At 35.8% G+C, this 13558-nt stretch overlaps 1 protein-coding gene across 2 annotated transcripts in view; it reads right to left on the minus strand.

The window, feature by feature from the left end:
- Positions 1–13558, minus strand: part of LOC150105967 (DNA-directed RNA polymerase III subunit RPC3-like) — a 164015-nt gene that overhangs the window by 16364 nt on the left and 134093 nt on the right. For both annotated transcript variants that reach the window (XM_090393728.1, XM_090393727.1), the window contains exon 9: positions 1191–1259. In XM_090393728.1, the coding sequence (XP_090249854.1) occupies positions 1191–1259 (69 nt within the window). The remainder of the gene's footprint in view (positions 1–1190; positions 1260–13558) is intronic.

Consider the following 13558-nt stretch of genomic DNA (forward strand, 5'->3'; position numbering starts at 1 on the left):
GGTTTTGCTCTTCCTAGGAAGATTTGGTTATCAATCAACAGGATCAGAATTAACCAGGGCAGATGTGACTACCTACTACATAAATGGGAGCTGTTAGACCACCCTTATTGTAATTGTTCTCCCGTGGCTCAGACGATTACTCGTATTGTGAATGACTGCCCAAGACACCAATTTCACGGTGGTGGCCTACAGGACATCCAACTTCATGTATGAGGCCTTGGATTGGCTTTCCAGACTGGACGTTGACCTGTAGCTGTTCTGTATTCCTTTTATAATAAGAATAAATAAATAAATAAATTGGTGAAGTTGCACTAACTAATGCCAAAAACTCCTCCCTCTTGTTCCCGATACCTCTGGCATTAGTATATGGAAGAAATGCATCACCATTTTAGGCTCCCAACCACCTTTACTTCTTGAATTGATTATCCTATTCAATATTTTGCCTTGAAACACTAGATTCTGCACTTGTTGGTCATTCTCACACTCACCTCATGGTACCTTCAAACATACATTCACCTTAATTGCTAAGTTTTCTTGAATTTGTACTTCAGCATGCTTGATGAACAAAGCTCTCTAGACACCTAACACTAAAACCATTTAGATACAGTCCATCAGCTTTATACATATTCTTCCTGTCAAACACAAGCCACAGGTCCATAAACTCAACTCAATAATTCAACTTCAAAGAAGGGTAACAAACCCTTACCACCAAATAACCATCCAACTGTACTCACTTCATTAGTTTCTAAAATAATTGGAGAAATTCATGAATATTCAACTTCTATGCCACTGAAAACTTCTCAACTAATTACCAATAACCAGTATAAATTTCACTGCTGCTAATCAGCAGGGGAGCTTCTTCTTTTTTTATGTTATCCTCCTCTGGACAAATTCCACAGAAAAGTCTGCAAAAATTCAAGTAGTTTTTCTCTTTGTATCGCTAAGGCATTTGACCAGTTTAGCACAAAGACTTATTAAGGTTTTCTGATTTCTGCTCTTGAATTGCCAGATTTCTGAATGCACATTACATGTAATGATGGATGAATCTTTATCTTTATCTTTGGGGTATATACCATTTTGTCAGATTCTTTAGTTATTTTGTACAAACAGGTGATCAAAAGCATAGAAGTAGTTAACATTTCCTAAATTTAATTAATGTATATTATATTACCATAAGAGATGAAACTTACCTGATTTAAGTTAATATGGAACAGATAAAATGTCCTTGAGGGAGCGTGATCAGGTGTTTTGGAAATTTCCTATTACAAATGAAATAATTTTAGTAATTAAAATGGTTAAAAATTAAAATGATAAATAATTATTTCCATAGGTATTATAAGGAACAGCATAAAACATAATATGATACTATCAGCCAAACTAGCTGGCCTGAGTGGATGGCATTTCCAATCAACAGGCCATGAGATTCAAATCCCACTGCGGTAGGGATTTTTGTGAAATATTTTAAAATGATATACAATTTACACTACTGGTCTGAAACCATAATGCTGCTTACTAAGTGTATGGTCTCTAGAGTAGGATTTCTGGATTATCAAGCTCTTAGTCTACTGATAGTAATTATGTATGTCATGTGTTCAAGTCAGTCCTACCCACAATAGGTGCATTACCTTCTGTAGGTGGGATTGACATTAAAAAAAAAAAAAACCACAATAAAGAAGAATGATGCAGAATGCTGACTTATACTGGTTAAAAACGCCATCTCCATGGAGTCTGAAGATTCACTATAAGAGAATCAAATCATCCACAAAGCATCTATGTTACCTCTCCTTGAATCCATTCACAGACAAAGCACTTATAACTGATTAGCAATGCAACCCATTCCATTCATTTACCACTTTCCAAGTGAAAAATTTAGCACACCCTTACTGACACTTAGTGTTTTAGCACTTGGTCATGTACACAAACATTTCCCCTGCATCAATCCTATAAAATCCTTTAAGTACTTAAATGTTTCTATCATATGTTCATTTTTGAAATTATGGATTCTACAACCGTGTTAAAATAACTCTTTTTATTATCCCAACGTTTAGATCTTCATTTAAGCGTTACATTTCAAACTGTAAGCTAGAGAAACAATGATTTGATCACATGCAAAAAAAAATCACATCAAGCTAGATTTAATTTATGATTACATGAATAAACATTCTTGCTTACAGATGGTTTTCCTTCCAGTAACAGTGATGTCCTATTTCTATTATTACAATTGTTATTTTTGATTTTAAAAAATAAAAAATTCATAAATCACAACATGAATAAACATTCTTTCTTATAGATTTTTTCTTTAACAGTGATGTCCTATTTTTTACTATTAAAGTTGTTATTTTAGATTTAGGATCCTGGATTTTCTACAGTCCTGTTTATAGTTGTTCTTAGAGAGGAAGGATTCGTGGGACAAATATATGCCTTACATATGTATGGGATTTTTAGGCCATCATTATTGTTTAGATTGGGGTGGTTGATAACGATCACACAAGATTGGTGTGATATAGACAACTAATGCTTTTCCAGTCAATTCTATGTAAGGTGTTCAGGGCATGATCAGAAAGTCCAGCTTCACCATAATTATTATATTCGATGTGTCATTTATGTTCTTTTTGTCTGATCGGAATTGTGCGTCCTGTTTCTCCTATGTACGGTATGTTGTCGGTGCAGTAAATACGGTATACTCCAGGGTGGGCCAGCAGAGAGAGAGTGGGGTCTTTGGATGAGTTGATTAAGCTTTTTAATTTTGCAGGAGGTTTAAAGGTGGCTTTGAGGTTGTATTTTTGTAGTACGCTGTTTATTTTGTCTGATGTCCCTTTAATGTAGGGAATGGTTATAGTTTTACTGTAGTCTGGTTTGTCTTTGTTTTTTATTGAGGTCTTGTAGAGAATTTTGTTAATAGTGTTTTGGCTGTATCCATTTTTTTGAAAAGTATTGCTGATCACTTTAAATTCATTTTTCATGCCTGTTCATTGGAGCAGATCTTCAGAGCTCTGTTTTTTAGGGTATTGATGACACCTAGTTTTTGTGATGGGTGGTGGTGGTTTATCGGTTTCCGATAAACAGTGAAGGAAAGATTGCCCGAGGGAAGACGTGTGACAAGTGTATCTAGAAACGGCAGTGTGTTATGTTTTTCAATCTCAATTGTGAACTGTATGCATTTGTGTTGCTTGTTTAGTTGGCTAAGGAAGGTGTCTAGTGTCTGGCAGCCATGAGACCAGATCGCGAAAACATCGTCAATGTATCTAAGCCAGACTTTGGGTTTTAAAGGGGAGGAACCTAGAGCAAGTTGTTCAAAATGTTCCATATAAAAGTTAGCAATCGGGGGGGTGGTATAATGCCAAGCCCATGGCTGTGCCTTCTTTTTGTAGGTAGAAAGTGTTTTGCCATACAAAATAACCAAAATGTAATACATGCGCAAAGAGTGCCGTGATATCTGGAGGAAATTTGTTCTGTAAAAGAGAATTGTGTCTTTGATTGGGACATTCGTAAAGAGGACAGAGACATCATAACTGACTAATAGATCATCTTTTTCTAATGTAATGTCTTTGGTGATGTTTATGAAGTGTTGTGTGTTTTTGATATAGGAGGGGGAATGACCTACCAACTTTTTGAGTGTTGCCGCTAATTTTTTGGCTAAGTAATAAGTCGGGCTATCAATCCCTTCGACTATAGGTCTTAGCAGTGTGTTTTCTTTGAAAGATTACTGACAACACAGCGAACCACATCCTCCAAACGAAGAAAGAAAATCTAATTTCCAAATTCCAAAGACTAAAAGATCGAAAGAACTAGCCGCCATATTCAAATTTCTCCACAATGAACAATAACAACCAACCAGAAGCAAGAAACAACAAGAGCCACCAATTACCTACAGGTAACAGTAATATAGTGAACCTATCCAACCACGCTTTAAATAAAGACGAAATCTCAATACTTAACAAAGGTTTAAATTATGCCATAGCACCCAAATTGATAAACAAACTTGAATTTATTTATAATATTAAAAGAGGCCTAAGATTCATCCCAAATAACATAACAGAAAAAATACATTTAGAAATCGCCAACATTTTAAATCATAACAAAACAATAACAAGCAACCTAACTCAACACGAATTAACAGCGATAAAATCACTAAACTCAAATCCGAACATCTTAATAACCAGAGTAGATAAAGGAAGTGCCACAGTTATCTTAAACCGAACCACGTATGTGGAAAAAATAAATCTGCTGGTCTCGGACAGTAATACATATCAATTAGTTAGCTATAACCCAACTAATAGAATAAAAAATAAAACAAAGAATCTACTTAAGTCAATTACCACATGGCCCGAAGATACGGTCAAAACACTATTTTCACACTACGCTTGTTCCCCGAGAATTTACGGGCTACCAAAAATTCACAAAGAAAACACACCACTAAGGCCTATAGTCGAAGGGCTTGATAGCCCGGCTTATTACTTAGCCAAAAAATTAGCGGAAACACTCAAGGAGTTGGTAGGTCATTCCCCCTCCTATATCAAAAACACACAACACTTCATAAACATCAAAGACATTACATTAGAAAAAGATGATCTATTAGTCAGTTTTGACATCTCTGCCCTCTTTACGAATGTCCCAACCAATAACACAATTCTTCTTTTACAGAACAAATTTCTTCCAGATATCACGGCGTTCTTTGCGCATGTATAACATTCTGGTTATTTAGTATTGCAAAATGCTTTCTACCTACAAAAAGAAGGCACAGCCATGGGCTCGCCATTACCCCCCCCCCCCCGACAACTTGCTCTAGGTTCCTCCCCTTCAAAACCCAAAAGTCTGGCTTAGATACATTGATGATATTTTCGCGATCTGGTCTCATGGCCACCAGACACATTCCTTAGCCACCTAAACGAGCAACACAAACGCATACAGTTCACAATTGAGATTGAAAAACATAACACACTGCCGTTTCTAGATACACTTGTCACACGTCTTCCCTCGGGCAATCTTTCCTTCACTGTTTACCGGAAACCGACACATACTGGCCAATATATACACATAAACTCCTACCACCATCCAACACAAAAACTAGGTGTCATCAATACCTTAAAAAACAGGGCTCTGAAGATCTGCTCCAATGAACAGGCACTGAAAAACGAATTTAAAGTGATCAGCAATAGTTTTCAAAAAAATGGATACAGCCAAAATATTATTAACAAAATTCTCTACAAGACCTCAATAAAAAAACAAAGACAAACCAAACTACAGTAAAACTATAACCATTCCCTACATTAAAGGGACATCAGACAACATAAACAGCGTATTACAAAAATACAACCTCAAAGCCACCTTTAAACCTCCTACAAAATTAAAAGGCTTACTTAACTCATCCAAAAACAAACTCCCTCTGCTGGCCCACCCTGGAGTATACTGTATTTACTGCACCTGCAACATACCATACATAGGAGAAACAGGATGCACAATTCTGATCAGACAAAAAGAACATAAACGACACATCAAATATAATAATTATAGTGAAGCTGGACTTTCTGATCATGCACTGAACACCTTACATAGAATTGACTAGAAAAGCAGTAGTTGTCTACATCACACCAAAACATGGTATGAACGCAAATTTAAGGAAGCTTGTGAGATCGTTATCAACCACCCTAATCTAACCAATAATGATGGTCTAAAAATTCCATACATATGTAAGGCATATATTCATCCCACGAATCCTTCCTCTCTAAGACAACTATAAACAGGACTGTAGAAAATCCAGGATCCTAAATCTAAAATAACAACTTTAATAGTAAAAAATAGGACATCACTGTTAAAGAAAAAATCTATAAGCAAGAATGTTTATTCATGTTGTAATTTATAAATAATTTATTTATTTATTTTTTAATTAAAACAAAAAAAAATATTATTTATTTTATTTTTTAAATCAAAAATAACAATTGTAATAATAGAAATAGGACATCACTGTTACTGGAAGGAAAACCATCTGTAAACAAGAATGCTTATTCATGTAATCATAAATTATATCTAGCTTGAAGTCATTTTTTTTTTTTTTTTCACTAGAGGTCATGCCAGTGAGTAGCATGTGATCAAATAATTGTTTCTCTAGCATATGGTTTGAAATGTAACACAGCTTGTCTTGTATATTCATGTATGCTCCAGATGATGATCTTGATATGAAGATTGAAACGTGGGGATAACAAAAAGAGTTATTTTAACACAGTTGTAGAATCCATAATTTCAAAAATGAATGCTGATCACCGTGTAACACTAAAAGAAAGTATTTCTATCATATGTCTTTTATTTTTGTTGTTTGTTTTTTTCTTATCAACCAACTTTTGAAACCCACAAACCTTCAATCTATCCTCACATGGAGCACGTGCTGCAGGCTACTCACCATCTTGGTCACTAGCTTCTGGATCCTCTCTACTATTTTTATATCCCAAGAAACCCATACAACCAGACCTATGCAGTAATCCAGATGTGGACGTATCAAGGCCTTATTAGTGCCCTTCAATAAGTAAGTAATCCTATGAGCTATCTTGGCAACCTTAGGAATATGCCCTCTAAACTTCAACTCTCTATCTACTCTCAAAGTCCTAGTTTCATCACTTTTTTTAGAGTATATAGTTCCATCAATGTGGCACACAGCTTGTAATCTTTTTATTCAACAACACTTTTCTAAAACTGATACCCATTATAACTATAACACTTTTTTTGAAGGTTAGTCAAGTGAGTTTTAATTTATCGTCCTACATGTTTCACCGATTTTTGCTATCAGCATCTTCAGGGAATACAATTGGTAAGTTATATGAAGGTAACAGACTAGGTTTTTAACTGACAGTTCCTGTCAGTTAAAAAACCTAGTCTGTTAAAAACTAGTCAGTTAAAAAACCTAGTCTGTTAAAAACTAGTCAGTTAAAAAACCTAGTTAAAACCTAGTCTGTTACCTTCATATAGCTTACCAATTGTATTCCCTGAAGATGCCGATAGCAAAAATCGGTGAAACATGTAGGACGATAAATTAAAACTCACTTGACTAACCTTCAAAAAAAGTGTCATAGTTATTATACAAGTAGTCAAGAAAGAAAATCACACTGATACCCATTATCTTTTGTCCATCATGACAGCATATTTGAATCATCTTGCAAGCTCTCCGCATCACCTTGATATGAAGAAGTAAATAAATAATTTACTTCCTCATGTTTGTAATCAAACAAATTTTGCTAATATTTATTTATTTCCTTGAATTTCTAGAATAAATAGGCTTAAAAAATTGTTTTTCATTTCTCTTAGAAATGAAATGATAATTGTATACTAATGTCAGGAGTATTAGGAACAAGAAGGAAGAATTTTTGGCCTTGGTTGGCTCTTCCTGGCCACAGGTTATTGGCATTATTGAAACATGGCTGACAGAAGAGGATATAGTTAGTGGGATAGAATGTGTAGGTAAGAGTGTGTTTAGGAGGGACAGAGAGAATAAAATGGGGGGAAGGAGTGTTATTGATGATAGCTGATGAACTGCAGCCAAGGAGAATTGAAGTTGTATTGCAGGATAGTGAAAAGAGCTCATTTGAGGCTATTTGGAATGAGATTGTGACTAGCAGAACAAAATATACAGATGGGTACTGCTATAGACCAGGTGATGAGATAGATGGTGGAGATAGAATGCATAAACAAATTGATGAAATGAGTGGAAGGAGGGTAATTATTCTGGGGGATTTCAACTATGTTAACATTGATTGGAAGGTGGAGAGGATACATGTGAGGAAGGAAATGGATTTTATTCAATTATTAAGGGATAACTATCTGAGACAGCATTTAATTGAAAATACTAGGGGTTGAGTGTGCTTGACCTAGTAATAGCATCTGAGAATTGGACTGTAATAAATATGACCATGTTGCCACCTATTGGCACGAGTGATCATAAGGAATTCCACACCTTTAGCCACCTTCCAAGTGGCTAAAGGTGTGGCATTTTCAATTAAGACAGGGTATATGTGAAATTATCATGCTGGCAAGTATGAAAAGCTTAGGAGATTGCTTGGTTCAGTGCCATGGCATGTAAAACTGCAAGGGCTGGATGTTGATAGAGCATGGGAAGTGGTCAAGGAGAATTTACAGGAGGTTATGGCTGATTGTATACCTAGGGTCCGAATAGTAAAACAAGTAGGGGTTAAATGGATAAATAACACCATTAAGCTTGAGCTGCAAAAAAAGAAACAACTGTGGAGGGAATTTAAAGAGAAAGGTGACATGCAGGCACACGAACGGTATAAAGCACAGGCCAGAAGGGTAACGAGTGTGGTAAGAAAAGCAAAAACGGATTATGAAAGGAAACTAGCTATGCAAGCTAAAGAGAATCCCAAACAGTTCTTTAAATATGCCGCAAGCAAAAAAAAAAAAAAAAAAAAAAAAAAAATTCTGTACACGGCAGAATGATTTTAAGGAATGCCTATGGTAAGGAGGTCACTGAATTAGACGATATACTGGAATTACTGAGTGAGCACTTTCCAAGAGTATATCATGCAGGTGGTGACACTGAATGAATGAAGGAACCATTAGTTTATACAGGAATTGTGATGAATGAAGTGGAGGTGAATAGTCCATTATAGAACCTTAACATGAATACATCTGTGGGATTGGATGGTATACCGGTATGGGTCTTACGTGAAGCAGTTAAAGAATTATCAGTGTCCTTGACCATGTTGTTTAATCTGAGTCTCGGGTCTGGTTTAGTACCGAAGGTGTGGAAAGAGGGGAAAATAGTTCCACTGCATAAATGAGGATCCAAGACTACTGTTGCAAATTACTGACCAATCAGCATATCAGGAGTCGTTGTCAAGGTCTTGGAAAAAGTAGTCGGGGGAAAAATACAGGAATGGATTGAAGAAAATAAGATACTGTACGGGGGACAGCATGGCTTCGTGAAGGGTAGATCATGCCTCAGTAACTTGCTCAAGTTTTATAACACAGTGACGTGTGAACTGGATAAGGGCAATGGTTTACAATGATACTGCTGGACCTGGCTAAGGCCTTTGACAGGATACCACATGGAATTTTAATCCGTAAACAGCAACATATGGGAATGGATATAGGGTTGGTGAGATGGATAGGTGGGTGGTTGATGGAGAGATATCAGAGAGTAGTTTATTTAGGAGTAGAGTCCAAAAATGGCCTGTGATTAGTGGTGTGCTGCAGGGCTTTGTTCTTGGACTACTGCTGTTCAATTTGTTCATTAACGATATAGGGAAGGATCTAAGAGGAATGGTTCATTTGTTCGCTGAAGATGCACAAAGTTGGGTAGGGCAATCGTGAATGCAGAAGATGTCAAAATCCTGCAGGATGATTTGGATAGATTGGAGTTCTGGGCTAAGGAGAATGGATGTCAATTTAATGTGACAAAATGTAAGATTATGCATTTTGGGGGTGAAAAGATTAGCAGCACTACACCACACTGGTGGAGCTGTACTCCAGGAGATTGATGAGGCCAGGGATTTGGGAGTGTTGGTGGATAGGGAAATGAAGTTTAGGAGACACATTGTAAAAGTGGCTAAATCAGCCCATCAAATCACTTGATTGCTGAAAAATACTTTGACGAGCAGAGACAAGCAAGTTATTTTTCCTCTGTACCGAGCCTTGATAAGACCTCATCTCGACTACTGTGCCCAGATTTGGTCACCTAGGTTTCTTCTTGATGGGGAGGAGGTGGAGAGGATCCAGAGGCAAGTGACCAAGATAATAGCAGGTCTATGGAATGAACCTTATGAGAACAGGTTCAAGATTTGTGGGTTGCAGAAATTGGTTGATAGGCAGAAAAAAGGAGAAATGATTGAGACATTCAAATTGCTGAAGAGTTTCTATAGGATTAATTCAGAGGATATTTTTGAGATCAGGACTGATGGTGGGATTACTAGGGGACATCTATGGAAGCTGGGCAAGAGTGTGGTTATCAAGGGTGTTAGAGCTGGGTTCTTTACTTTTAGAGTGGTAAATGAGTGGAATAAGCTGCCAGAGTCTGTTGTGGGTGCTATGACAGTGAATGAGTTCAAGGCAAGGTATGATAGATACTGTGAGAATGTCGAATAGTTGTGTGGACATGATGTTTAGGGCCTCCCTCGATGAGTCTAAGTAAGGACTCCCTGGAGTCGCCCGTAATAATTGTAATAATAATAATGAAATGTCATTATCATCATTTCTTGGCACATACTCTAAAGTAGAGATAAAGGGGGGTATGCTTTAATGGAATGAAAACAGTACAAAGAATAAATTAAACAAAAGGCTTAAAGGTTCCAATATTTTGTCTCTGTCACAGAGACATTATTCAGGATACAACATAAGAATTATAATAATGTGCACAAACTACACAAAAAATAAATGAAAAATGTTACACTAAGTATAAAGTCCTAGGATGGACACTCTCTATGGGTAGCCTTGACTGCTGAACAAGAGGTTTAAGAATTACTGTTTCCCAAATTTTGGGACGTTCTCACAACTACATTTATTAAGGTTTGGTTAGTTTTCTAATCTGAAGCTGATTCAAAAAAAGTCCTTCATGTTTGTATTTATTATGGTGAAGTATAGTAGTTTTCTCCCATTTGATTCTGTGAAAGGTTTCCAGACATGGTCGGCCAGACCTGACTGATCACAACTGTGATGGCAGATACATTTCTTCTGCTCTTGAGGAGAGATGCTGCAGATTTTCCAGTATGCCTATAATACAAGAAGCTGCAAGAACAAGGAACACTGCATACACCTGGACCTGAGAGGAGATGGAGTTGATCAGTGGAGATTATATTATATTATTTAAAGTTTCACATATTTTTCTGAGGTGCCCAAGATACAGGGAACAGTAATAGTATTACTGTAATGTATATGCTATAAAGTATACATGATGATGAGAGGAAGTATAGTAGCAAACAAATTAATCTGAACAAGATGAATTTTCATCAAGTTTTTGGTTTTGGTTTCAGATCACAATAATTTGGGTTTTGTTTTTGGTTTACTATTTTCAGTTTTGGTGAAGTGCTGCATGTCTTAACTATTTTAACTGTCTCTACAATGTTTATTAAACGATAGTGTTGTGCATTTTTAATAGTGTAAACAAATTGACATTCGTAGTGTTTTATCCATTTTGTGTAGCTACAAAATAGATACATCTCCAAAAAGGCATTCAAAAATATGTACTGTTTCTCAGCACAGATCCATGACTCAAAGACAAATTGCCAAGGATTGGTTTGGGTACTATTAATGCAGGGAGACAAGTACCTTTTCTCCTGACAGAAAAGGAAAACGTGAGCGAAAAAGGAAAGCTACAGTTACTCAAGATCGTTTACTAGTTAGGAAAAGCAAAATGAATCAAGATTGTCAGCTGTAGACTTGAATAGAGATTTGATGGCTAGTGGGATTAATATTTCTAACATGACAGTCCGTCGAAGATTATTGGAATGAGAACTGCCCACAGACCAAAAAGAAACAAATGTTGATAAAGACTATGCAGAAAAAGAGGTTCCAATGGACAAAAGTGTACAAAGATTACACTGTTGAGAAGTGGTAGAAGGTCATATTCTCAGATGACAGCCATTTCTTTGTCCAAGGAGAGAGAGTACTCCACATTTGCAAATCAGCAGCTGAGAAGACTTCCTTCCTACCTTCAATAAGCTCCTAAACGCCCAGCTAAAAACATGTTCTGGAGTTGTTTTACACATGATGGTCCAGGGTCAATTCAAAAGGAACTTTTTTTTACCTAATCACATGAATTAATAATCCTATATTGATTGTGATAACTGTTGGCAGTATCTGAAGACAGGCTGTAGACTTTACATTCTATATGTAACATGAGGTCTAATTTGGAAACTCAATGAGGCTCCGCTACAAAGTTCTGATTAAGGCTAAGGATGATGATGGTTGATTGCTGAGTCTCTTAGAAGAAAAATGATGATAATTTGAAAAAGCTAAATCTGCAGCTGAGAATTAGAACTGCAAAGGTTTACATATTTCTTGAATGTGTATGTTCCTTATTTTTAGAAATTCTTTATGACCAGATTTATGAGAAATGCTAGAAACGATACTCCAGAATTCCAGGTTGAGAACAGAGGAGAGCTCTGTTCAAAGGGAACTGATTGTTTTGTTGTTTGCAGCTAGGCTATTTGTTGGCAACCATTCATTCTCATAGCAAAGAAAAACTAGCATGTCTATAGATATGCAGGCTTTAGAAGAATGGAATTTAATTTTTAATGTTACTCAGGTAAGTATAATTTCTGTATCCCTACACTCTTTTAAGAAGACCTCCAGTCAACTGAGGACATATTAGAAATGTCTTTTGCTGGCATTATTATGTATGTTACCTGTTATAACCTGTTTTTTAGTTTATTCACATACTTCCCCTGATGATGTAAAACAAGAATTTTCACAAAACTAGTAGAGATCAATAAAAATTATTCTAACCTATTTGTTTCTTTCATGCGGAATAATGTTACAAAAAAAAAAAAAAAATTCTAAGACTACCAGTTAAGTTTCCTGGATAAAAAATTTACACTTACCTTTCGTTTAAAGTTACACGGTGAAGCACATTTATAGTGAAGAATTTATGAAGACAAAAACACATGTGTTGGAATAATTACTTTACTTAATTAAGAAAATAACACAACGTTCTGACCTCTGTATCGAGATTATCATTAGGAAAACATATATATGCACAGGACAAGCTACATGACACTACACAAAAGTAAGATAAATCTAAATGCTTTGTCAATTGTTTACCCTAGCCTGACCTCTGGTGAAAAAAAAAATAATAGAAAACAAAAAAACTTACCACTTACCACAATGTTTTGCTTTGTGTGCTATACTTTCTTCATGAAGAATTAACAATCATCTATTTAGGTGTAATTCTTTGTGAAGTTTTTGTTATATTAAATCATAATATGAGCTTCAACCAACACCCTTTCCAAGGTTACTTACCCCTTCAGATCTGAGAACAATAATCCAGATATGGTCTGAAAAGGGCTTTATACAATGGAACCACTATCCTTTTATCTCTGCTGGCCAATGTTCTTCCCAGTGTTGCAGCAATCTTTTCTTTTTTTCTTCCAATTCTAATGAAGAACTATCAAACATCGCTTCTATTTCATTACCAAATTCTTGATTCACTCCATTAATGATTAAGTCTAATCTAATTATACATAACGAATAAGAACTAATCTAATTCGATTGGTTCTTACTTTTTTAATATAGTGTACTCATAGTATAGAATTTTATGATGATACTCATCATCATAAAATTCCTAATTGTTACTCTCAGGAAAGGTGTACAGGATAATTATGATAGTACTACATGAAAAAGTTACACCATTACTAATTTCCGATCAACAATTTTCCTCCAAATTAATCTGTTATCTGTCAAGATTCCAACTCCAGATCTTCCATTTCTGTCTTTTAAGGCACTTTTTACTGTATCAATCCACCTACATCTTAATCTTCCTCTAGGTCTTTCTTTTAAGGTTACACGGTGATCAGCACTCATATTTATGAATTTAGGGACACAAAACACACGTGTTGAA

This window comes from Typopeltis vanoorti, chromosome 6 (genome assembly GCF_054136105.1).
Source record: "Typopeltis vanoorti isolate ZY-2024b chromosome 6, IOZ_Tvanoo_1.0, whole genome shotgun sequence".
NCBI classification, from domain to species: Eukaryota; Metazoa; Arthropoda; class Arachnida; order Uropygi; family Thelyphonidae; genus Typopeltis; species Typopeltis vanoorti.